General features: G+C 40.7%; 1 protein-coding gene across 1 annotated transcript; it reads right to left on the minus strand.

The window, feature by feature from the left end:
* Window positions 1-14384: 14384 nt before the first annotated feature.
* Window positions 14385-18275, minus strand: LOC137379283 (forkhead box protein F2-like). Its single transcript, XM_068050017.1, has 2 exons — window positions 17297-18275; window positions 14385-14548 (listed from the first exon to the last, which is right to left on the minus strand). Exons 1-2 carry the CDS (start codon window positions 18273-18275, stop codon window positions 14385-14387), a joined length of 1143 nt encoding a protein of 380 aa, XP_067906118.1.
* Window positions 18276-26991: the final 8716 nt, after the last annotated feature.

Consider the following 26991-nt stretch of genomic DNA (forward strand, 5'->3'; position numbering starts at 1 on the left):
CACCAATGTGAAGCAATGAGGTTGCGTCCTCCAGGGGGTCTCACACCACTTTGTTTCAGTGTCAGGTTCGGTCCCAATGCTGGATTTAGAGTGCATTTACTCTGTAACTTTCAAAAGGGAAATGATATCTGCTTGAGGAGGAACTATTTGTCGGGCGAAAGAGTAGGGACAGGGGACTACTTGGATAGTTCTTTCATAGAGTGAACAGGTATGTTGAGCTGAATGGCTTATTTTTTTGTGCTGTAAGATTTTATGATTGTTATTCCTCTCTCTTCATGTAGTATCCTTGTTGTCCAAAAGTTGCTAATCATGGCTTATGCCCTAGTAGGGCAAGGCGAGGAGGCAGGCCCCAGGAACTACCTCAGCCATTATGGGGATTGAACCCATACTGTTGGCATTATTCTGCACCATACTCTTGCCATCTAAGCTAACTGACCCCTACCATAATAGCTATAGTATCCATACTGTCTGTACAGTTGTATTATAAATACAAACTCAAAACTTCTAAAAGGCATGTCAAAAGATCCTAATCTAGAGGAACAGCTGTCAGTACATGGTACTGGTAAAGTAGCCTGTGCCCTTGTTTTCAGCCTTTTTATAATTATAGAATGGATAGACTGGTTACAGCACAGAAGGAGACCATTTGGCTCATCGTGGTCATGCCAGATCTCTGCAAGAACAATTTCCTTTCAGTTGCTTCTCCAATTCCCTTTTGAAATCCACCATTGAATCTTCCTCCAGCACACTCTCAAGCATTGCACTCTAGATCCTAACCATTCGCTGCTTCAAAACCTTTTCCTCATATTGCCTTTGACTTTTTTTGCCAATCATTTTCAATCTGTGTCCTCTGGTTCTCAACTCTTTGGCCAATGGGAACAGTTTCTCTCTAAATACTCTGTCTAGACCCCTCATGATTTTGAACACCTCTATCAAATCTCTTCTCTGCCTCCTCTGCTCTAAGGAAAACAACCCCAACTTCCTCAATCTTCCTATGTAACTGAAGTCCATCATCCTTGGAACTATTCTTATAAATCTTTTCTGCACCCTCTCCAAAGCCTTCACATCCTTCCTAAACTGTGCTATCCCAAAGTGGATATAATGCTCAAGTTGAGGCTGAACCAATGTTTTATAAAGGTTCATCATAACTTCCTTGCTTTTGTACTCTATGCCTCAATTTTAAAGCCCAGGATCCCACTTTTTGCTTCTCTCTCACTGCAGAATTCTGCTCCAATTTGCAATCTTTCCCAATTTTCATTTCTGACCTACACATTACCTGTGTCATGTTAATATCATTTCAGCCATCTCCTGTTTTCCATTTAAGCTCTTCTCAGTCTCTCCAATTCCTCTGTCACTGATGTATGGGGTTATGTTTTCCCTTCCGTCATCTCTGTTTTGTTCATTTTTAAATGCTGCTTATCTGTGCTTCTTTCCAAAGTGATGAAGGGCCTTCATGTGAAATGTTAACCCTACCTTCCTCTCACCACAGTTGAGCAGACTGCTGTCAGCCTTTTCTGTGTTTCTTTAAGATTTCCAGCAACCAAAGCATTTTGCTTTTGACCTAGGGTAGGCTAATAGGCTGTAGTAAAGGGATTCCTACATCTTTGTGACATTACAGAATTACATAGAATATACAGCATAGAAACAGCCCATTCAGCCCAACTAGTTGGTGCTGGTGTTCATACTGCACATAAATCTTCTCCCATTCTACTTCATCTCAGCCTTTCTGTATATTTTTCTATTCCCTTTTCTCTTGTGCACACCTCTAGTTTCCTTTCAAAAGCATCAAAGCTTTTTTAAAATTCATTCATGGGATGTGGGCGTCACTGGCTATGCCAGCATTTATTACCCATCCCTAATTACCCTTGAGAAGGTGGTGGTGAGCTGCCTTCTTGAACCGCTGCAGTCCGTGTGAGGTAGGGACACCCACAGTGCTGTTAGGAAGGGAGTTCCAGGATTTTGACCCAGCGACAGTGAAGGAACAGCAATATAGTTCCAAGTCAGGGTGGTGTGTGACTTGGAAGGGAACTTGCAGGTGGTGATGTTCCCATGCATCTGCTGCTCTTGTCCTTCGAGGTGGTAGAGGTCACAGGTTTGGAAAGTACTGTCGAAGGAGCCTTGGTGCGTTGCTGCAGTACATCTTGTAGATGGTACACACTGCTGCCACTGTGCATCGGTGGTGGATGGAGTGAATGTTTGTAGATGGGGTGCCAATCAAGCGGGCTGCTTTGTCCTGGATGGTGTCGAGCTTCTTGAGTGTTGTTGGAGCTGCACCTATCCAGGCAAGTGGAGAGTATTCCATCACACTCCTGACTTGTGCCTTGTACAGGCTTTGGGGAGTCAGGAGGTGAGTTACTTACTGCAGGATTCCTAGCCTCTGACCTGCTCTTGTAGCCATGGTATTTATATGGCTACTCCAGTTCAGTTTCTGGTCAATGGTAGCCCCTAGGATGTTGATAGTGGGGGATTCAGCGATGGTAATGCCATGGAATGTCAAGGGGAGATGGTTAGATTCTCTCTTGTTTGAGATGGTCATTGTCTGGCACTTGTGTGGCGCAAATGTTACTTGCCACTTATCAGCCCAAGCCTGGATATTGTCCAGGTCTTGCTGCATGTCTACATGGACTGCTTCGGCTACTTGCCACAACTATTTCCTGTGGTAGTGAGTTCCACATTGTAACCACTGTCTGAGTAAAGAAATGTCTTCTTATTTCCCTACTGGTTTTATTCGTAACTATCTTGTATCAATGGCCCCTATTTTTGGATTCTCTGACAAGTGGAAACATTCCCTCCATACCTATGCTGTCCAATCCAGTCATAATTTTAAAGACCTCCATCAGGTCACCTGTCAGTCTTCTCTTTTCTTACATAGTACTTACATCACTGAAATAGGTCATTTAGTCCAAAAGATCCATGACAGTGTTTATGTCCCACATGAGCTTTCTCCCACCCTTCATCAAATTCCACCAACATATCACTCTACTCCTTTCTCCCTCATGTGTTTATCTAGTCTCCCCTTAAATGAATATGTACTAGTTGCCTCAACTACTCATTGTGGTCGTGAATTCCACATTCTAATCACTCTCAGAGTAAAGCAGTTTCTCCTGAATTCCTTATCAGATTTATTTGTGACTATCTTATATTTTTATAGCCCCTACTTCTGGTCTTCCCTGCAAGTGGAAATATCTTCTTTACATCTACTCGATCAAATTCTTTCATAATCTTAAAGACCCCATATCATGGCAACCCTCAATCTTCAGCTTTCTAAAGAAAAGTGCCCCATCATGTTTAGTCCTACTTTATAGCTATAACCTCTCAGCTCTGGTATCATTCTAGCAAATCTTGTTGCAGCTTCTCATGTGCCTCTATATCCTTCTTATAATATGGACACCAGAACTGTTCACAGTCTGGTCTAACCCGTTCATAATTTTAAAGTCCTCTATCAGGTCTAAAGAAATAAGTCCCAACCTGTTCAGTCTTTCCGGGTAGCTGTAATCTCTCAGTTCTGGTGCTATCCTTGTATTTTTTTGCACTTTATTCAGTCCTTCTATGTCCTTTTTATAGTAGGGAAACCAGAACTATGCACAGTACTCTACTGGGCCCTATACAAGTTTAACATAAATTCACTCCTTTTGATTTCTATACCCATAGAAATAAATTCCAGTGCTTTTTTAACTTTTGTAATTGCTTTGCGAACCTGTACTGCTGTTTTTTTTAATGAATTGCTTACCTGTATCTCTAGATCACTTTGCTCTTCTCCCTATTCATTTTTCTATTTTCCAAGGTGTAGGTGGTGATTCTATTTTACCTACCAAAGTGCATCATCTCATTTTTATCTATGTTAAAGTTCATTTACCACTTAACTGCACAGTCTGCAACTTGTCTCATGATTCTTGTATAATATTGCATTCTGTACTCAGTGTTAACTGTGCTCCCCAGTTTGGTATCATCTACAAATATTGAATTACCTGTTCTGTAATGTAAATGATGAATAAAGTTGTCCCAGTACTGATCCTTGTGAAACACTGTTTTCTTTCTTTTTCCAATCTGAATAACTGACCTTTACCCCTACTTTTTGCTTTCTATTTTTTAGGCAATTTTCTACCCATTCAGAAATTTAGTCCTTGACTCCATATGCTCTAATCTTTGTCATAAGCCTACCTTTGAAGGCCTTTTGAAAATCCAAATTATGGCATCTACCCTTGTCTACTCTTTCCATTGCCTCTTCAAAGAATTGAATCAGGCTAGTTAAGCATGACTTAGTCTTTTGGGATCGATGCCGATTATTTTTTTCATTGTATTTTGTCTCTAAATTGTCATTTTTTTAGTATAGCTTCCAGTATCTTTCCTATCACTGACATTGAACAGACTGAACTATAGTTCACAGGTTTTGTTCTATCTTCCCTTTTTTAATATAGGAACAACAGTGCTATCTGCTCTTCTGTGGAACTTCTGTATCTATAAACGAGTGTCTCTGCTGTCTCCTTCACAGTCTCACTGAGTCTTCATGGGTGCATACCATCTGGACCTGGGGTTTTATCCCTTATTAGTTTTGCTAGTTTATCAATTATTTTCTCCCTTTCTATCCCAACTGTATTATTCTTTTCAAACCCATCCTCTCATGTTATCTTATTATTTTCCTTGGTAAAAACTGAGGTGAAGTAGTTATTTAATACTTCTGCCATTTCTCTGTCATTACCTGTGTGTTTATCTTGATCATCCTTTAGTGGCCCTATCCTTTAATTTTCCTTTTATTTATGTGTCGATAGAACACGTTATATTCCTTGATGATTTGATTTTGTAATTTCTTTGTGTCTTCCTAATGTGTTTTTAACATCACTCATAAGTTTTTCATATTTCCTTTTGCCCTCTATTATTATCTAAGAACTTCTTATATGTCTTTTTCTTCAGGATTCATTTTTTTTCCTCTCTCCTCTTTATCCATGGTGCCCCATAATCAGTTCTCTCACTTTTAGTGGGATACATTTTTCTGGAACTCTATTGACTATCCCTTTAAAGATTTCCCTCTATTTTTCCGTCTCTTGTTTTTCAAGATTTTCTCCCAGTTTGCCTTGCTTTAGTTCCATCCTTATTTCCTCATAATTTTCACTTTTCCAATCTATTACTTTGTTCTTTGTCTTCTGTTACTCTGGATCCTGATCTTGAACCATACTATGTTGTGAACACTACTACTAAGATGCTCTCCTACTCATTCTATCTGTTCTGGCTCATTACCCATTATCAGATCCAGCAGTATTTATTTTCTTGTTGGACTTCTTAAGGACTGAATAAGAAAGGAGTACATACGGTTAAAAAAAAATTGCCTATTTTCATTTCCCTGCGTTACCAGTAATCTGTGGATATATTTAATTGTGATCTACTTCGGGGCTACTTTGAGTAGAATGGCTGTTTTAAGAGGGACCGGTGTTGCCGCCTCATTTGCGTTTGTGCATTTTTAGGCTTCAAAATCAATTAAAATGCGTAACGGGTATGAAGCGGAAGTGTCTCACCACATTTTATTGCACTCGTTACCCCGTGTCAATGTGAAGTTGAACTGATTTTTCATTGACGCAAACGTAATAGAATATCTTTTCTATAACACCTGCACAAAGATCCCGCGCTCTATTATGTATGGATCGGGAAGATATTACCTCTCCAGCCTTACTGTTACATCTAACGAAGAATTACTGCCATGTGTAAGGAAGGGGTCGACTTCACCTCTGCAGACGCCAAACCAGTTGAAGATCACACGGTGTCGCTGTTGTTCTTTCGGCAGACCTGAGCACTCACTGGTTAATAAAGGCAACTTGTCTGCTCCAGCTGCAATGTGGGTGGCATTTTTTCTGTACACTATAGACCAAATGTTGCATTAATTTTCTACCGCTTGACGTAAAAACAATTATCACTTTGGAGCATGGAACATTTCATCTGTCCAATATACGGCAAATTTCTTTAGAAATGAATACACGAGCATTTATAATTGCACTATAAATTACACGCATGCAAACACTATCATAATAATGCTGCTGTTTTCGGAAAGAGTTTGAAACCTTTATAAATTACAATCTGCATTTTATGCCTTGGGCTCCTATTATTGGTCAATGCCACCGCAGTTTGGGCCTGTTCATATGCACAGAGACAGCTAGTGTATGAATTTCATACACAGGCTACAATATCTTCCACGCTTCTATTTCTGTAGGATGAGTAATGGTCGAGTTATTCTAATTCTAGACTCACAGGGAGAAGTGATCTGAATAAATACAAGTTACAAAGAAAAGCAACTAGGGGAATTTTAGATAATAAAATCAAGAAATGCTAGAAATACTCAGCAGGCCTGGCAGCATTTGTGGAGAGAGAAGCATAGCTAATGTTTCAGGCCAGTTCTGATGAAGGGTCACTGACCTGAACCGTTCACTCTTCTCTCTCCACAGATGCTGCCCGATCTGCTGAGTATTTCCAGCATTTCTTGTTTTTTTTCCTTCAGATTTCCAGCATCTGCAGCAGTATTTTGTTTTTGTTTTAGGGAAATTTTAGAAAAGTTGCCTTAAATGCACGTCTTCGATCATTATTTTAGAGAATTGTGTCCTTGGTTCAATTACACCAGCGTTAAGGGAAGGAAGGGCAGTGGATGTTATCTATATGGACTTCAGTAAAGCCTTTGACAAGGTCCCTCATGGCAGACTGGTACAAAAGGTGAAGTCACATGGGATCAGAGGTGAGCTGGCAAGATGGATACAGAACAGGCTCGGTCATAGAAGACAGAGGGTAGCAGTGGAAGGGTGCTTTTCTGAATGGAGGGATGTGACTAGTGGTGTTCCGCAGGGATCAGTGCTGGGACCTTTGCTGTTTGTAGTATATATAAACGATTTGGAGGAAAACGTAGCTGGTCTGATTAGTAAGTTTGCGGACGACACAAAGGTCGGTGGAGTTGCGGACACTGATGAGGATTGTCAGAGGATACAGCAGGATATAGATCGGTTGGAGACTTGGGCGGAGAAATGGCAGATGGAGTTTAAACCGGACAAATGTGAGGTAATGCATTTTGGAAGGTCTAATGCAGGTGGGAGGTATACAGTAAATGGCAGAACCCTTAGGAGTATTGACAGGCAGAGAGATCTGGGCGTACAGGTCCACAGGTCACTGAAAGTGGCAACGCAGGTGGATAAGGTAGTCAAGAAGGCATACGGCATGCTTGCCTTCATCGGTCGGGGCATAGAGTATGAAAATTGGCAAGTTATGCTGCAGCTGTACAGAACTTTAGTTAGGTCACACTTAGAATATTGCGTGCAATTCTGATCGCCACACTACCAGAAGGACGTGGAGGCTTTGGAGAGGGTACAGAGGAGGTTTACCAGGATGTTGCCTGGTCTGGAGGGCATTAGCTATGAGGAGAGGTTGGATAAACTCGGATAGTTTTCACTGGAACGACGGAGGTGGAGGGGCGACATGATAGAGGTTTACAAAGTTATAAGCGGCATGGACAGAGTGGATAGTCAGAAGCTTTTTCCCAGGGTGGAAGAGGGAACATAGGTTTAAGGTGAGAGGGGCAAAGTTTAGAGGGGATGTGCGAGGCAAGTTCTTTACACAGAGGGTGGTGAGTGCCTGGAACTTGTTGCCGGTGGAGGTGGTGGAAGCAGGTACCATAGAGACGTCTATGAGGCATCTTGACAAATACATGAATAGGAAGGGAATAGAGGGATACGGACCCCGGAAGTGCAGAAGGTTTTAGTTTCGGCAGGCATCAAGATCGGCGCAGGCTTGGAGGGCCGAATGGCATGTTCCTGTGCTGTTCTTTGTTCTTAACAGTGTAAATACAAAACTGTTTAAAAAAAAGACTGGATTGGAATTCTGACATTTGTTGCCAATACTTGAACAAAATCTCATTCTTTTGGGCCTCCTTATCTCGAGAGACAATGGATACGCGCCTGGAGGTGGTCAGTGGTTTGTGAAGCAGCGCCTGGAGTGGCTATAAAGGCCAATTCTGGAGTAACAGGCTCTTCCACAGGTGCTGCAGAGAAATTTGTTTGTTGGGGCTGTTGCACAGTTGGCTCTCCCCTTGCGCCTCTGTCTTTTTTCCTGCCAACTACTAAGTCTCTTCGACTCGCCACAATTTAGCCCTGTCTTTATGGCTGCCCGCCAGCTCTGGCGAATGCTGGCAACTGACTCCCACGACTTGTGATCAATGTCACACGATTTCATGTCGCGTTTGCAGACGTCTTTATAACGGAGACATGGACGGCCGGTGGGTCTGATACCAGTGGCGAGCTCGCTGTACAATGTGTCTTTGGGGATCCTGCCATCTTCCATGCGGCTCACATGGCCAAGCCATCTCAAGCGCCGCTGACTCAGTAGTGTGTATAAGCTGGGGATGTTGTCCGCTTCAAGGACTTCTGTGTTGGAGATATAGTCCTGCCACCTGATGCCAAGTATTCTCCGAAGGCAGCGAAGATGGAATGAATCGAGACGTCGCTCTTGGCTGGCATACGTTGTCCAGGCCTCGCTGCCGTAGAGCAAGGTACTGAGGACACAGGCCTGATACACTCGGACTTTTGTGTTCCGTGTCAGTGCGCCATTTTCCCACACTCTCTTGGCCAGTCTGAACATAGCAGTGGAAGCCTTACCCATGCGCTTGTTGATTTCTGCATCTAGAGACAGGTTACTGGTGATAGTTGAGCCTAGGTAGGTGAACTCTTGAACCACTTCCAGAGCGTGGTCGCCAATATTGATGGATGGAGCATTTCTGACATCCTGCCCCATGATGTTCGTTTTCTTGAGGCTGATGGTTAGGCCAAATTCATTGCAGGCAGACGCAAACCTGTCGATGAGACTCTGCAGGCATTCTTCAGTGTGAGATGTTAAAGCAGCATCGTCAGCAAAGAGGAGTTCTCTGATGAGGACTTTCCGTACTTTGGACTTCGCTCTTAGACGGGCAAGGTTGAACAACCTGCCGCCTGATCTTGTGTGGAGGAAAATTCCTTCTTCAGAGGATTTGAACGCATGTGAAAGCAGCAGGGAGAAGAAAATCCCAAAAAGTGTGGGTGCGAGAACACAGCACAAATCTATTACTTTTGGAATCAAATTTCACAAACCATAGTTACAACGGTGCTGGTCTGTTACAAGTGATCCTATGGAAACACTAAGTCAAAGCAGCCCCAGCGGGCCAGAGAGTCTGTAAACATACCTGATATATCAATACTCAAATGTTTCAGTAAGACAATCGCACTGAGATTAGGGATGGCTACTGCTGTGACACTCTGAGCCATGTATATATTAATGGCTACTTTCTGCAAGGCCCGCAGTTGTCCAATTTCTGGGAGATAACTTGATAATACCACAGCTAAACTCGGCAGGTCAAATTCCTTGGTAACGGAAACACTAGTCACCCAAAGGAGCGAGAGAGAAATAAAGCAGCTAGCAAACGGTTGTCAGTCGGATCATGGGTCCTGCAGCCCAGATCTGGATACCAATATTCCCAGTGATTAGCCAATCTTCGCGTTAGATTTTGTTTAACGTTAGTAAATTAGCGCTGAAAGATATGTCTGCTCTGTTAATCCCCATAGCATCTGACCAAAGCCTCGGTAAACAGAAGTTTAAAATCACTACCATTAACGCTTATTGATTTGTGCACGCGTTCGTCTTGATAATCGGCTATTAACGTGCTAATGTTTTAAACGAGCATGTTTTACTTTCAAATCGTTTTAAAATTGTAATCACCCCACGAGACTGGGAGGTTTTTTTTAAGCCAGCGGCTCGCAGGTTTTCACTTGCGAAAGGGGTAGTCTTTAAAAAAAAAACTTGCATTAGCTCATGAAACGGAATAGACTCAGAACAAACTAATTCAACAGCTCCTGTTGGCTGGTAAGAGGCCTATTTCGCAGTTAAAGTTATATAATTTATTTTTATCAGAGTCTTATAGATAAACCCTAACGTACGGGGTTGGAGCACTGATCGGCTGATAGAACACCACTCCAATTACAGAGGAACAACCCGTGGTTCATGTGATTCGGAATATACTTCCCGTTATTAGATCACAAGGGAAAACGACAATGATCTTCGTGGGTCTGAATTGTGCCCCAGTTTATCGGGTACACCTGAAGGGGCTCATACCGGCTTTAAAATTTCTACATCGGCATATGTATAATTTTCAATCCAATGCACCAACAAATGTAATGATTCCCCTGAATGAGTGAGCAGGGTAACTGTCCTATAAGCTCATCTCTGGCAAGCTAGCTGTATCATTTGTCGCTCGGTGCCCTCAGTTTTGCTCCCTATATTCTGTTTTGCTTTGCTTTTTACATGTCATTAGTTTGTTCGGGATCCTCAGCCAGATTTGCATTGTGCACTCGCTCTCTCACACTTGTGTATTTTTAAACTATTAAATATACTATCTTTAAAAAAAAATTATGAAATAAACCCGTGCCGCAGCGGGGACAGAACGGTTGATATTCGCTGTCTTTATCTAATGCATAATCTTTAATCAGGACTTTCTCTAGTTGCTTGCGTTTGTCACAACGGTCTGGAAGCTACCTGCAGTTTGTGTCATTGCAAGTAGCTTGTGTTAATTGTCTAATCTACAACAGATCAACCGAAGCTTCTTTGTTTATTTTATAGCGACTGGAGTTAGATATGTGTTAGGTTCGTTGTAGAATGATTGAAGACGCCGAGCGAGGCACAAATAAATGCTGCTGGCGTGGTTGTTTTCATGTGTAAATTTATAGAAATCTCGATTCATCCATAATCTCTGCTCAAGTTTAATAAACCTTGGTAGATCGATTTTTAAACAAAATATTCTCGAGATGTCGGCCTCCCTGCCAAGGCCAGTATTTATTGCCCATGTCTAAGTTACCTATTTTATGCTGCAGTTATTCTTTGTAGCGGTTTAGGACAATTGAGTGACTTGCTAGGCCATTTCAGAAGGCAGTTAGGAGTAGGCCCCTTCACTGTGTGGCTGGCGGGTAATGAGATTGGTTTCCATCCCATGAGGATATTGAACTAGTTTGGGTCTTTGGGATAATCGGACAGCTTCATGGCCACTTTTACTGATACCAGTTTTTTTTTAAATCTCCAGATTACTTTTAAGACTCGCGTTCTCTGGATTACGAGTCCAATAACATAACCACTACATTACCGTACCCGCTACAATGTTGTCAGAATTCCGCCTGACTATAATCCTGATTGCGCTCAAAGCCATCACTTCTGTAGCTGCTTTTAAATTGAGGGTAATCTCGAATATAGTTAAGGTACAGACATTGGTTATAAACCTTCATTATCAGTCAATGGGTTATACAAGGCGGGACGTGGCCTTGACTTTCAGCGGGTAATACGATTTTCCTTATTACACTGACTGGGATCGTGTGTAATATGAGTGAAAGGGAGAAAACGTGCGGGGAACCAATATAACAGAGGAAAACAGACAATGTAAGATTACAATATTAGAAAAGGGAGGACAATCAGATAACACATCCATAGCGCAGTTGAAAAAAGGCAGGAGTTACCTGCACAAGAACACTCTACACAATCTCAACTGTATGGACCAGTTTTTAAATATTTTAATATTAGTATGTTTAGGAGGGGACGCCAGCAGTTTGTCGAGTTTGGAAATAGTGCTGAAGGTTTTCTTCGCTGGTACGTGCTGCAGTTATCAAACACGAACACTGGGGGCGCTCTGGCAGAATCCACCAGCAAAAGCCATTTGGCTGGAATCTGACCCTTTGCATGTTGTTGGGGACTGATCAAGTGCTGTCCCTGGCCTGGCCAGTGTACATGCATAAGCTAAATAAACTGCTTACATGTGCGGCAGATATAAATTTATGAAGCGACTTAAGAATGTAAACGGAGTCGTGGGGCTTTGCCAAAAAAAGAATTAATGATTCTTTGAGAAGTGACCACCTCACATTTAAAGGACAGTCAATAAACCCCATTCGCAGCAAATTGGCATTTTAGTGGGAAGCATTTAGGGGGGAGCGCGCCAATTTTACCATCAGTTTACGTGTGCATGGGATGGGTACAGAATTGGACTCAAGGGATTTATAAAATAAACATCAAATCTGGAAATTAAAATCCACGTTACATTAATAAATATGCAAAACATCTTTAATAGGGAATTTTTCATGCCGAGTGGTCATGCATAATCTCAGATAAAGCACTCAGATAGGTTCTTTTGGTCGTGTAGAGTAATTAGAATAAAATAAAAAGGGGATAATTTAACATTCTAACTTCATTTATACGTGTTTTGAACTGTCCATGCAACCTCAGATTCCCGGTAAATATTATAATTCACCCCAGACCAGTATTTATAAGGAGATGATATATTTGCAGGACTCCATTTAAGACCTTTGAGAAATTCGATTTCAATTACTGTAAACAGTTAAAACCGCAAGGTAAATGCTTGGTAAATATTTTAATCGAACTATTGTCGGCCTTAAAGATGTAAAACAAATAACTCAATCCTTCTGCATTTTAATCAATTTCTCCTGAACTGTATTTATATTAGATTTTGAAATACGAAACTTCTGTAATGCGTTTTCAGTGGCAACAGTTGTCCGAATATTTGCGAGCTCCGCACTTTTCACTCTTTGAAGGACCAGACTAAAGGAGATTGTATGTGGGAACACACAAACGGATGGGATCCGAAGTATAAATTGTCCTGGTTAAAAGCTCAAAAGCTGAATTGCCGCAGAGTTCGCCACACATTGCTGTGTTATGTCCTTATGCTGCTGATTGTGATCAGAAAAAAAAAAGTGGCGGAAGGGTGACGAGGCGTGTCGAATGCTTGCTGATAACGAGTATATTATACTGGTGAGGATGGGAGTGGAAGGGTGGAGAGTCTGTAGGGCTCCCGACCTCCTGTTGAAGAGGACACGTATCTGCTACTACATTTATCCAGACGTGCCCTTTCTGCACTGGGGTCACTGTCAAACGCCTCATCTCAGCCTTGGATTCTTCTTCTCATCCTCTTCTATTTTCTAAAATAATCAATAGCGTCCTTCTCCGCAACATAATGTCTCTGGAGTTGAGTTTATAAAAACTGTGAATTTAATCCTGCAAACTATAATTAACAATTAAACAGATTCAATGCTTTCAAATGTCTAAATCTGCCTTCGGCTTTTCGCTATTTCGTTGAATAACAATCGTAGCATTAACTCAAGGGCTGTAACCCTATCTCGGCTAACAGTTGTAATTCTGTCTAAACTGTGCAGCTATTGTCAATTGTTTCTACTTGGGATGAATTCCAGGTGCCAATAATGGCAAAACATTCATCTTTAAGGCTAAAATTAAACCAGATTCTCTCAAATTGTCACACTCAGTACTAGTGATTTGGAAGTACAATTTTAGTAACTGGACACTTAAAAAAAACTCAATGACGACCTTAACGCTGACACTAAGCGGCTATTTCCGCTCTGCACAAAATATTGTCTAAAAATCTGTCAACAATTCTAGCCAATACTTTAATCAGATCTTCTAGGGTATAATATTTAATTGATGTTGCTGTCGCAGTCAGTATTACTTGAATCAGTCCGTTCTATAATTTGTATACTTTGCATTTGGTGTTTATAATATGAAGGCATTAGACTGTGCCGACAGATGCAGGTAAACAGCAGTCACTTTGAAAATAGATGTAAAACAACGGCCTAATCTCAATGCGGGACCAGAATCTCCTAGCTCCGAATAACCTTCATGTCATTCCGATGATGTTTAACTGTAAGAAAATTATAATAAGCAACATTCCGAATTATATTTTTATTGAAATTAGTTTTTACATCAAAATGTTTTGACAAAGATCATAAAGTATACATTTTTCAAGTGCAATTAAATTCAAATGTATTTACTTATAAAAGCGTAATGTGCGTGTATACATGTGCCTTATTATAGTTTATGGCAAAAATCCGTATAGTCCTCGCAAAAATCTTTCGAATCAGTATCTGTTATACTGTCATGATATCAAGTCTGACGTTTTGATTTCAAAATTTATACATAAATACAGTACGCTAATGCTCATCACTAAACATCCTGCTCTTTAATACTGATATAGGAACTGAATGCTGTTAAAACAATTAGACTCTTGACGTACGCACCATCTCGTCCTTCTTAACTAACAGGAAGACTCAACGGGACAGTTCGTCTTATGTTAAACCATTCCTTGTTTTTATCGAAAGAAATCAAGCAAAGGAGCCAATTGACCCTTTTTAAAAATCGGCAACCGCGTTGCAGATCTCGAAATACTGGTATGTCACCAACGGCTTTTTTTCTCTCTTCAAGAGCGTGGCTCGGGGTGAAACTTCCAACACTATCGTGCCGAGTCCTGACTTGGATTTAATGTTAATCAGAATAATCAAAAAAATTAAATATGGACAAGACGAGAGCTGATTTAAAGAGCGTGCACGTTTTCACATAACACAAGGCTTGATGTCCTGGCACACGCTCTGGTGGTGGTGATGGTAGTATGATCCACTGGCCGAGGGGTGGAAAGATGAAATCCCGTTGAAATTGAGCACAAAATCCTTTCTGTCACACACAGGCGAGGAGTGAGTCTGATAGCGAGGTAGCCCCACTGAAACGACAAAGAGCGAGTTATCACCTATTATAAATGACTGGCCAATTTACACAGGACTCGCTATTGTTTTGCATTTCAATCATTACCAGCTTTCGTGTTTATTGAAAAATAAAGAGGTAAATACATTTTGAGTCTCATTCCACCAGGATCACATCCCTATCTACGTTAACTATATGCGTGTTAATTGATCGTGTGTCGTTATATTCAGCGCATGGTTAAATCAGGGTTCTCAAAAACAATGATTTCTTTTATGGGATACGGTCGCCTGTGTAAGGGGTTGTCTGTAGTTTACCAGATGTTAAATGCACATATGTGTTTGCGGACTCGGTAAAGTCGGCCCCACTGTTAAGTATACACATGGCGACAGCATCCCCTCTCCAGTTTAAAGCAAAGGTAATACTTGCCCTTGTCCATTTGTTGGGAAATCCTCCGTGCCAAGTGTAAATGCCAAGCTTCCTTTCTGAGCATACAGTTGTTACTGACCTCTATGACCATCACCAATACTAATCTCGTTTCAGTTCACAATATGGTAATGTCTGGCTGAGAAAGTGTCTCAAAATTTTATTGATAAAATGCATATGGTTTGATTTGCTATTTACATTCAATCCCAATAAACGCTTTATTTTTTAAAAATGGTTTCGAGTACCAGATGCATGGGGAGTTGTGATTAGTATATTTTATGCTATGTTTACAATGAGATCGGAACTAACCCGTTTTCAATGCGCAGCTGCCTGTATAAAACACAGGGGACCAGACATTTCACCCAGTGCTGACAAAAGACTTCTGCCGCTGACCGACAATTATCAAATCTACCTGAAAGCACTGCATTGTGCCAAATAATAATCTCCTTATAGAACTGAATTCGACTTTTCTCCGACACAAGTTATGAAATCATACACCTCACATCTAATATTGATATTTTTCATACGAGATTTGTATATTTTCTCAGCCAGTAGGTATATAATCAACTGGTACAGGAACGGAAACCCAACTATTTTCTGTTTGGACCAAGATATTCGGCTTCCAGGTGATACCTAGATTCCATGACATCTTAAAATAATAATTCAGACTGTCATTAATGAATGACCCACCGATAATGCGTATTATATCAGACTACTAGATCACAAATTCTTGATATTTTGTATTTAACTATGAGAAAGGTTGCCAATATTACTTATAATATTTTGGCAGCTAGCATTTTAAAATATACTAAAATATGGAACGGTGACACACGCGGTTATTAGATATTATGTGAACTTCCGGCAGTAATGTTGAACCAAAGGAATAAAAGAATCTGCATAGGCGGCAACCTTTATGGATCGTGTCCCCCTAACTCCGGGCTTATTACAATTTGTTCGTTGTACCTTTTATTGGTCTCGGCTACTGTTTCTCCGGCACGCCGCTTTGCCTGCTATCATTTTAATTGTCCAAAGCAATGTGACTTTGAAATCAAAGATTTTTTTTTAAAAGCGCAACTTTTGGCTCCAACCCCGAGAATGTATGGGGCACATACAGATGCCTGTTTGTTGGCAGTTGTCGACCAGCGGTTCCCAGCACGTTTAACAGCATCAGCTCTCATCTGGGTTAAGTCAAGCTAAAATCCTCTTCAGTGTGGTCCGGCCGCGACTGTCTTTGTTTAGTTAACCTCGTCGACCCACATTTTCAGTGACTGTTTGGAGAGTTCTGTCTCAAGTCTCCACGGTTCCTTTACATCTTGTACACGTTGGCTTTTTTCTATTTTCACTGCTTCAGCAAAAATTTAAAGGGGGCGGGGAACAAAATGATACGTGATAACCTTTGATAAGGAAATATTTTTGAAATCAGCGTTCCACACTGAAAAAATAGTGTTAAAACAGCTGTTACCTTTCGGCACGGCATATATACCGGTGTGAAGCCTGCTTTAGATTTAGGCAATAATCCGATCAACATAGATAGTTTTTAAAAACACTATTAAAATGTACATTTTCTAAAAAGGCACACCACATCCGCCTTCCAACGCTACATTTGCAATGTAACAAATATATTTAAAATGCTTCAAAAAGAACATTTCAGTAAGATTTTATAAAATCAGACATTTTAATGGTAAAAATGCAAAGGTTTGATGGAGGATTTCGCCAGTACTTTAACATCCTCTCGGGTGCACTTATAACATTTATTGTTGTTGTTTTAATTCCATTACTGTCAGTTGCATTTATATATGTTCTCCTTAATGTTGTTCAGTTAAAGTGAATACTTCAAAATCTGTTATGAAATAACTATTCGCACGATTGGTGTGCATCTCTCCTTCGATATATACCTTCCTATTTCCCTTCGTCCCCCTAATTTTTAATAGAAAACTCCTTTCATTAATTGCACGATTGCATTTTGACCTTCTGAAATCAGACTCTAATATTTTAAAAGGCTGTTACGTTTCTTTAGAAAAAATATAGAGAACTTAATATAACCAATTACGTTCTTCGGTTGGACTATCAGTATTGTTGTAAAGTTAAATTCACCAGTCCAAAAATCAAATATATTTTTTCTTGGCCTGTTTTTTTTTTGGGTGCTCTTTACCAGATGCGCTGAAGTGTTTTATTCTACTTCAGGAATTCAACATTACATAAACAATTACGTTAAAAAAAAAGACTAGTCAAGGTCTGGTATCTGTCATGTCTCTGTTACGTGATACGTTGAAAACGTGGAACAAAGCAAAAAATATATACCCTCCGCTTTTAAAAAATGGGGAAACACTCATAAGCTCTGTACCTGTAATTTCTGCGGGGTCCCTTGTATTTTGGTGCAGGTAAGTCTGCTCCAGCGAATAGGATGACATGCTAGAGTGAAGGCTGGAAGGAACAGAGTTGATGGGGCCCAGGCTCTGCTGCTTAATGTATGGGGATCCTCCTGAGGATGGCCATGGGGCAGCTGAGGCTGAGTATGGAGAATGGCATTCCAAGGCACTGGCCACGACAGGGGAGGATGGCACTGGGCTACTGCTGCTGTCGGGACCATACTCGCCACCTGAAGACACGGGGCAGCTGGCCATATAAGTCGAGCCAGGATTGGGGGACATATGGGGGACGTGGTGGCCACTGCTGAGTCCATCATAGCTTCCTGATAGAGAGTTACTCATCATGCTGAGGCTATTCTCCAGGTTGTAACTGTTGGCATGGCAAAGTGAAGCCGTAGGGCCCTGGAAGTCGAAGGGTTGGGGGATAATAGAGGGGCCAAACCCTAAGCCATTCATCATCCTATACATGGGTTTCAGCGTCTGGCATTTCCTACGGAACCCTCTAGGTCTGCGGCGAAAGGAGCCTTCCTCAAACATGAATTCACTGGCTGGGTCTATAGTCCAGTAATGTCCCTTCCCAGGTCTGCCTAGCCCCTTTGGCAATTTGATGAAGCACTCGTTCAAGGAAAGGTTGTGGCGTACCGAGTTCTTCCATCCCTGGTAAGACCCTCGGAAAAAGGGGAACCTGGTCTGTAGGAACTGATAGATCTCACTTAGAGTGAGCCTCTTGGTCGGAGCGCTCTGGATGGCCATCACAATCAGGGCGATGTAAGAATAAGGAGGCTTCTCGGGTCGCCGTAACCCGCCGTTGGTCTTCTTGACTTTGGCCAAGGCGGAGGTCTCCATGGCCGGGGACTGTTGACTGATCAAGGCCGATTTTAGCACTCCAGGAACAGGGCTGGATCTTATAGACGCCGGAGGGTCCAGCTGCTGTTGCGGGGTCTCAGTCGTCATCTCTGTTAAAGTAAAAGCAAACTCTCTGAAATCCGGAGAGAAGGGGGCGGGGGGATAATAAGAAGAATTAAAGTTTTTTTTCTCTAATAATGATCCCTCTAGACGCTACGCCCTATTTAACTTAACTGGACCGCGGGACATTTATTCCACTGGAAATAAGTCAAAACACAAGAGTCCTATTCAATCGGCTTTAGACAGTCTGTTCATTTCTAGAAGCCTCGCTCCTCACGCTCGGTCTGCTGCAGATATGGACGATTCAATTTCAGATTCGCCTTATTTTCGAGGTATGCGTGCATGCTCCACACAGGCCTTTCCTTTGAGGTGGTGACTGGTTCATCTGCCGACGGTCGCTTATGTTCCCTTCTAGGAAATAAAAAAAAAGTTCTCTCTGATTCCTGGCAGCAGTTCAGTGGCCCCGAGATCGCTGCTCCATCCTCCACCTGGTGGCCATCCCAACGCAAAGCCCTTTAAGAAGAGGAAGCGCAGAGAGAGAGAGAGGTCCCACTGTACTTGTTTTTTGCTGCCCGCAATGCCTGATGCAGCCAAAGAAAACGTGGCCACCTATCACTGAGTAAATCTGTCTTCTGAGCCCCCTCCTCCCGGATGAAACCAGAATTCAGACTCCTTCCTTTTCCATTGAGAACGATCCAACCATCTGGGAGCGAAGATTTAAAAAAAATAAATTGTTGCAATAAAATTGATTCTTGTCACCAACCATTCGATCCAAGCAATTACTTCATTAATCAATCTCATTTAAACTTTCCAATCAAGGCCGCCCCATGTTAGAGAGAGAGAGAAGGCATTCCTTTCTATTGGCTGCACGTCCACACTATCAAAATATATCCAAAATACTATTTGAAGTATTTCAGACTTTCAAAAAAGCTGCATATTATTCTGACAACATCTTTTGTCTTACCCGAATGAATCTACATTGGAATCGTTAACAGATATATTCCTGTCTTTCCCGATTCAGTTGTATTTACTTCCAATAATTTTGCTTATTTAGTCACATTTCACTTTAATTCAGCACATGCCTGCACCATTCTATCTATCCAAGGTTTGCGCAGTGCATCTGAAATTCATCTCGAGTTGTGACGCATTGAATTGGAAAGTGCCACCGCCAATACTAAAAATTAATTTTGCAGCCTTGTTAATAAAAATAGTTCGGTATACTCTTTGGTTGTATGAATGTTATATAATCTTAAAAGAAGGCAATAGCATAAAAAAAAAACCCCATAAGAATAACGATATTTCCGTCGCCCGCCTTCTAACAATTCTAACATTGTTGGGGCAAAGATTAAAGACAATTTGCAGTTGCTGTTGAGGAGCTGTTTTGTAGAAGTACCTGATAAGCAAGATACTTATCTGAAAAAGGTACAATAAAATGCATGCTTCATTGATTCCCAAACACTGAGACACTCGCAGAAATTGACAAAGCACAGCCACAGATACACACAGTACATACATGCTGCCACACATGTATACATTCACAGGACACTTTTATTGCGGTACGATATACATTAAAAGCACACCAACACTGACATACTCTGCCAACAAATTCACACGACTTGTATTCAACTCAAGTTCAAAAATGCATTCTCTGGAACAATGTACAATTTGATAGTCGAAATGTTTCTCTTCATTGATTTTAATTTCAAACCTTTATTCAATATGTTGCTGTACACAAATATTCGTTTTGCCGTGAGCCCTGTGTATCAGTACTAGATTTTTAAAAGGAGAATTACCAAGACAAAATTATATTTTAAAACGAGTTGCAAGCATATTTACAAACATGCATATTACGATTCCATCAAGTTACGAACATACTAGCAGAGAACAATGCATTACTTTTTGGATTAAAATTGTGGAAGGTTCTGCAAGGAAGCTATTAGAAACTTGCAACTGTTAACATCATTACCTATGGGAAGGACTTGTTTCCTAAAATGATATTAACACAATTAGATAACTATGCTCAATAAGATTAACTCGAAACAATCGGTTTTCAAGGACTTGTTTTTATTTAGCATCATATCACGTCTCTAGGAATTATCCCCAAAACAGAAGTTTAGGTGGAAATAGTGCAAAAAAAACCCTTTTAAAAGTTGTTTTCGTTTACGAGTAACGGCTGTAGATTAAAATGATTGAGTGAAAGTAAGGAGCCATGAGATGACAGAGAACGAATAGGCGAGAGGACGACGAAATGAGGAGGGAGAGGAAGAATGAGAAAGGTAGCTACAGAAAGAGAGAGAGAGAGAGAGAGAAAGAGAGAGAGAAAGGGTGAAGTTATGGTAGGTTGTATTGGATGAGTCCTGTGTGTATGGGGTATTGTTCTGGTTAACTAGCTTTGACGTGAGTGGAAGCAGGCCTTTTTCATCAAACCTTGCCTGTACCACACACAGAGAGTCGGTGTCAGCTTACTGCTCCAGTCCTGCAGGCAGCTTTCCCCCTGAGCGCTACAATAATTAGACAAAGAAAAGCAAAATTAACTTAGCAGGCGTCGACAGCTTCCCCTCGAGCCAGCCAGCATTTACAGGGATTTACACAAAATGACTCGATTGTGTCTGAACTCAATCAACAAAACTCGCAAAGGAAAAAATAACACACCTTCCAGACTTTATTTTCGAACGAAAGAGCCTTGATTAATTACAAAAAGGAATCGACAAAAACCCATTGTGTCTCTGCAGTTAATATTCGGACTTATCACAATACCTATATTGTCTCTTCATTTTGGATAGTGATGTAGGTTAGTAGTAATAGTTAAGGTGTCTGTGGAAGTGTAGACATACGCAGTAAATTCTCCCAGCCAATTTTTTTTTTCCTGTTAGATGTAGGTATATTTGGAGTATGAACGAGGTAGAGTGGATTAATTTTCCTTTTGTGATTTGTTACAACATTACCTCCATTTCTGGCAATGCCACGACGCTTCCACATTTTTGACAATGTGCTCATATAAGGCCAAGCTTATAACCCCGTTGTTTATTTTCTCTCAACTCTTCTTTATTTGTTAGGATTCTGAAGACTCATTGGGAAGAAAATAACCGACGGATTGAATATAAAAACTGGCCCGTAACCATCAGCGAGTCGCATCTGAATGTCAAAAAAAATCTTAAACTTTATGACCAGCTGTCATCATTCACAGCATTCGGCAGACTAGGCAGAATAACTTTGTTTTGCTAAACTAGAGATTAATGATGCACAATTATGTGTAAACTACGTTGGTTTGATATGAGTGTTTTATGTAAAACCTGGGTGGACACTTTGCTCACTGCTTCACAAAGAAAGTACATTTTCAAGCACTTTTGTTTCCAGTATCTCTAACAAGGTTGTCAGAAAAATAACCCATCTCCGTCATTGAGTGGTGTATCTTAGGACTTCTTCAATACTCTTGAAGTTATGTAGTTTTTCCTATATTTAAATAGTGTTCACGATTTAAAGACGAGGTCTTTGTTCAAATTAAACGAAGGGTCGACTAATTTTGTTTGTAATCGTTGAGTACGCGTTTTCTTTTTCCTTGCGTTGGTATTGTTACATTGCAGCTTGAATTGAACCCCAAACTGTTGAGCTCAGATTCCGACCAGCACAAGTTAGACAAAACATAAACACGGACGCTTGCAAGCCGTATTGTCTGGGAAGAATTGCACTGAAATTATTTTAAATCCAAACAATAACGTCAAACTTCTGGTGCTTATATGTCACCATTAAAAACACAGAACTGGTTTGTATTTTCCCCATAATTGTTCATCTAATTAATTGATTTGATTGAAATTTCGATTCAAATTGCCTGAAGGAGCAGATTTGATTGTCGAGGGAGCCGGCATTGCGGCTAGTATCATGGTAAGAAATCACTGTAAAAGACCTAAAAAAGCTCCAGGAGCTGGAGAGGAAAGTATCTGTGCACATTATTACATCCAATATCTTATAGCTAGCTGGCCATTATTTCAGAGATGTCAGGCTTCCAATTTCCACAGCTGCTAAGGCATCGGGATTTCCCGACACATGCAATTTTACCTTTTGTTGTGCCTCTGGTATATTTGTGTTTAGAGATTGCAACTGTGTTGAGTAGAGCAAGGACAAAATCTGAAATGTCCTGTCAAAGATTTCGGGGTGTTTCCGACTGTCACATCGGATCTTGTCTTTTTTAAATAAAAGTTGGCGATGACTCATAACTCTTTCATGTTAAAGGTGCACATATTAATTACTCCATGGCGTAATTATCTTCCTATTAGACGCTGCGAGTTTTCTTTATGTGACAAATTCGAGGAAATATTAATCGCAGTGATTTGCCTCCTTTCTGAATCTATTGAAAGTGGGCGATTCAAACAGCACCCGACAAGCCCGAGGTCACACTTGCTCCATCAATCAATGAATTGACCCGCCTGATACTATCTCCTATCTGGCCACCTTCGCCCTTTCGCCCCTCTCTCGCTCTTTCCAGCGAAAACGGAAAGGATTTGACAGCAATCATATTTTTGTTTTAATTGTTCTGTGCCAGCACCTATTGCATTTTTATTTTGAATGTACAGTCACGGTAACTACTGAGACAATAGGCGTAGCAACGCGAGCCGGCATTGCCGCTGGTGTAATGGTAACAAGCCGTGTATTGCTACTTAGGGAGATCTTGGAAAAGCTTATATTTTAATTCATCTCCTGGGAAAGGGCAAAGACAAATAGACACACTTACGCGGGCGCGCATATATATTTCTTCATATTTAAGGATGGCATGAGAGTATTTTTTTTTAACAAAAAATCGCGTTTGCTAGCTAACCTGTGTCGCTCTCTTATTTTGCCGCTTTACATTGTCAAGTGCGAAAACTCCCCTGATTGGTGATGGTGTGTGCGCGCTGACAGACTACCAGGAAATCCTTGCGCTGTCTCACCACAAGGTTTTCATGCATCTCCAGTTAAAATGTAACCCTGTCACGGATCGCTGTCAAAACAAAATAGAAAAACAAAATTACGACGAAAAATCCTTCAGCACATCAGAAGTTCCAATGCACACTTCCCCTTACAACTTAAATGTATTCTTACATTTTATCTATGTATATATATATATATATATATATTCGTTGGAAGCTCCAAAGCCCATTTCTTCCGCCGTCTGTCCACACGTTTTGAAGCAGGTTATTTCGAATGGGGGAGCCGTCATGAATAAAGGTATTGCCACAACAAGTATGTTACCTATGGAGAACGTTTTTTGTAAAATGTAATTTCAAATCTTCATATATCAAATAGGAATCCTCCCATGCTTGAATTCTGCAATAAGTACAGAAAGCAATGGACATAAACAAGTCAGTCAGTGTCTGAAAATAGAAAATGGCGGTGATTGCTTGGGCATTGACCATTTTATGGGAATAGTTCTGAAGAAGAGGTTGCCTTCCAATCATTACCTATATTTCTCTTTCAGACGCTGACTGACCTGCTGTCTCTTTCCATCTGGTTTTGTCTGTCTTACAGAGCACAGCTAAGGGCCAACTATATTTTAAAAAAAACAATCCTTTGGAAGAGAAATCCAGCTAAACCCTCAATGGGTCCAAAGTAGTTTTGATCCTAGCTTCAAATCTAATTCCAACTACTGTCCCCGATGCCCACGGTCCTCACCCAAACATCTTCCTGACTTGAGTTCATTTTGGTTTTGCCAACTCTTTAAGCGCTACTCAGGATTCACCGAGAAACGGCGAGGAAAGCACTTAGCTTTCCGGTATGGAAATTGAGTCTCGTAGAGTTATACCGAGAAGGATAGAGTCTGACTGAGTCCAGTGTTTTGTTTAAACAGCCTTTTCTGTTTATTATTATTTCCACTTCCTCCAGGATTATGCATTTTTGACAACAGAAGGGAAAATATACAGAACGGAAAAGTCCAGTCGAAAATGAAGTTCAAGCTCCCAATTCGTAGATGGTTTAACCACACAATCTAGATGATACACAACAAATTAATAATCTAAAGAAGCACAGGGGAAGACAAGCTTGAAAAAAGGCTTGCTGTCCATATTAACTAAGTAAATAACTTGTGAAGGAGTGGCGGTTTTACATCCACTAGTGTTGCAGTACTGATGGAGGGGATTATAACGCTAAAGGCTTTTTCAGGTGGATGCGCTCCGGATAAATTCGAGGAAGCAGTGATTCACTGGCAAGACTGTCATTTTTACGAAGCTCCAATGGTCGATCGCGCTGACTATGGTTGTGCGATGTAAAGGAAGTAGGTGGAGCCCAAGTAAACCAGTTAGATCATTTTTTTGTACTTGTATCGTTTCAAAAACATAAATAAAGGGCGTTTTTATTTGTATAATATCAAAATAAAATTAAGAGATTATATATTTGTGTTCAGCGGTCTTAAATACATCAGCAAATATGTAAATCCAAATCTCCCTGTGCAACATTTTGTTATTTCCCTGCCAACTATTCTGTGGGTTTCCAGCCAAGAGATACTTTAAAATACCACTTAAATTTTGCGATTACCTTGCAACCTGGGTAAGGATAAATAGAAGCAAATCTAATTTTTATGGGATGGGTAAATTAAGCCCATGTTCCATAAATACATATTCCGCCACAGTTGCCTTCACCGTTCTTTTTGTTATCTCCTAATGCACAATGAGTGGTTTAAAATTGTAAAACAATTATTGAGCATATACCAGTTGTAATTTATTTTTCCATTTATTTTCTACGCTTACATCAGCGTGGTCCATCTAAAAAGGAATAACAGTGTAAAGGATTCCAATTATAATGCGTCGTTCAGAACAATTGGGAATTTGAAGTGCTTGGTGTATTTATTCATAGTAAGCAGATGTATACAGCGAATGTATCCCTGCGGCGCACGGTTTCAGGTGATTTCGATTTGGAGATACGAAATCTAACAATGACAGCGGGACACAATAGCTTTTTAAACTGTCCATCTTCATTTATTGATATGTGCTTCATTTCAATGCTAGAAGCACCCCGGGCTGGCTAACTTGGTTTCTAGAATCAGGAAGCCATGTGTAATAATATCTAAAATGAATGAACGAATAGGTTAATCGGCCTTTGAAATAGCGGAAAAGCAAGCTGTCATTTGTTCATGCTGAAACGCTTTTAATAATATTGGTTTCCAGGGATCATCATTTCTGTATTGTTTTTAGCTTGAAGTTCGTTTCAAAGGAATGCATATTGTAATTTGAAGGGCCTTGCTATTTGACTGAATCATTTTTGGTTTAAAGCAGTGAAATATTCAAAACAACATCCTTATTGCACCGTATTTATTCACGAAACATCTTCACTGATAGTGGAACATATTAAAAGGTTCCGAAGAAGGGTCACTGACCCGAAACGTTCACTCTGCTTCTCTTTCCACAGATGCTGCCAGACCTGCTGAGTGGTTCCAGCATTTCTTGTTTTTATTTTATATTAAAAGGTTCAGTGTCCCCCCCCTCTCCCCCCCCCCTTCCCCCTCTCTCTCCAAAAAACCTCCACTCCACACGTCTCGGAGTATTCTTTTCTGTCCTTTTCCCCTTTCCCTACACTCTCTGTCCCTCTGATCTTGTTAAATAAAATGGGACATTCTCTGAGAACTCGATTGAACTTGTCTCTTCAACTCGCTGACAGCCGCCAGTGACAGAGTTGAATTTTTGCTCCCTCACTCCGGGCTGGATTCAAACCCCCAGTACCAGTAGTGAAAGGGGAGTTTACTAACTAACCATGGGGATAGACGAGGCGCGGTTGCTCTCAGTACTGTACTGAGAAGGTGACTAGTTAATATCTGCAACCACCTGCAACTAATACAAGTTTAATGAAGCTCGCGGTTCAAGGAGCGAATATTTTTGTGAGGCGGATTAATGGCACACAGATCAACTTTAAAATGTCCAGAATGGTCATTACTGATGTATGCAGCAATCTACGAGACAAAAGACAACCCTGCATTCCCCAAACATATTAGGGACGCGTATGCTGTCTGTACCTCAAGGAAAGATCATCTGCTCGGTAAAAGACAGAGCTGACATTTAAGTTCATTTCAAAATAACTGGTCCACTGGGAGGGGTGGCGGATAAAATGAAATGAGTTTTATTATTTGGTTTACATTAGAGACATTTCCCCTCTGGCTTAACATTTCCAGCTAAAATATGCTTTTCGTTTAATATCACGGGAATAAAATGCTTTCGAGAACAGGCTAATAGATTTGAACCGTTTTTGAAAGTAACCAATATTGTCGCTGATCCATGGAATACAGATTTCGTAATTCCCCAACTAGGCCACTTTTCCCAGTATATTAAATATCTCAGTCCTCAAAAAATAAGTAACATTGCACAATAAATGAACCTGCTCTCTTTCTGTATTGAAAACAAGAAGTGCTGGAAATACTCAGCAGGTCTGGCAGCATCTGTGGAGACAGAAACAGAGTTAACGTTTCAGGTCAGTGACCCTTCTTCAGAACTTTCTGTTCCATCTTTCCCAAAGTCCAATGTTCACAGATGAAATTATTCATGGAAGTGGTCTGCTTAATTTTGCATTGGTACATGGTTTATGCATAGAAAACTGTAAGAAATAATATTAAAAAGTTAAAAAGGGGAAAAGGACCATTGAACCTCCTCCGTTACCCTAAATTGTCTGACAGTAAGGAGGCTCATTTTCCCCTAAAGCTTCCGCCTTAAATTAGCCCTCTTAGCAGATTATTCCAAACATTTCTCACTCCAATAGATAAATTCTTCCTACTATCTGCTTGAAAATTATTTTCAGCAAAATTATATGT

The sequence above is a fragment of the Heterodontus francisci genome, chromosome 2 (assembly GCF_036365525.1).
Source record: "Heterodontus francisci isolate sHetFra1 chromosome 2, sHetFra1.hap1, whole genome shotgun sequence".
Taxonomy (NCBI): Eukaryota; Metazoa; Chordata; class Chondrichthyes; order Heterodontiformes; family Heterodontidae; genus Heterodontus; species Heterodontus francisci.

Bases quoted from the DNA above. Each gene is read 5' to 3' on its own strand.
- LOC137379283 (XM_068050017.1), bottom strand. From the start codon at position 18,275: ATGACGACTGAGACCCCGCAACAGCAGCTGGACCCTCCGGCGTCTATA. The intron at 14,549-17,296 runs GTACAGAGCTTA...TTGTCGTTTCAG, and splicing joins GGACCCCGCAGAAATTACAG to TGGGGCTACCTCGCTATCAG.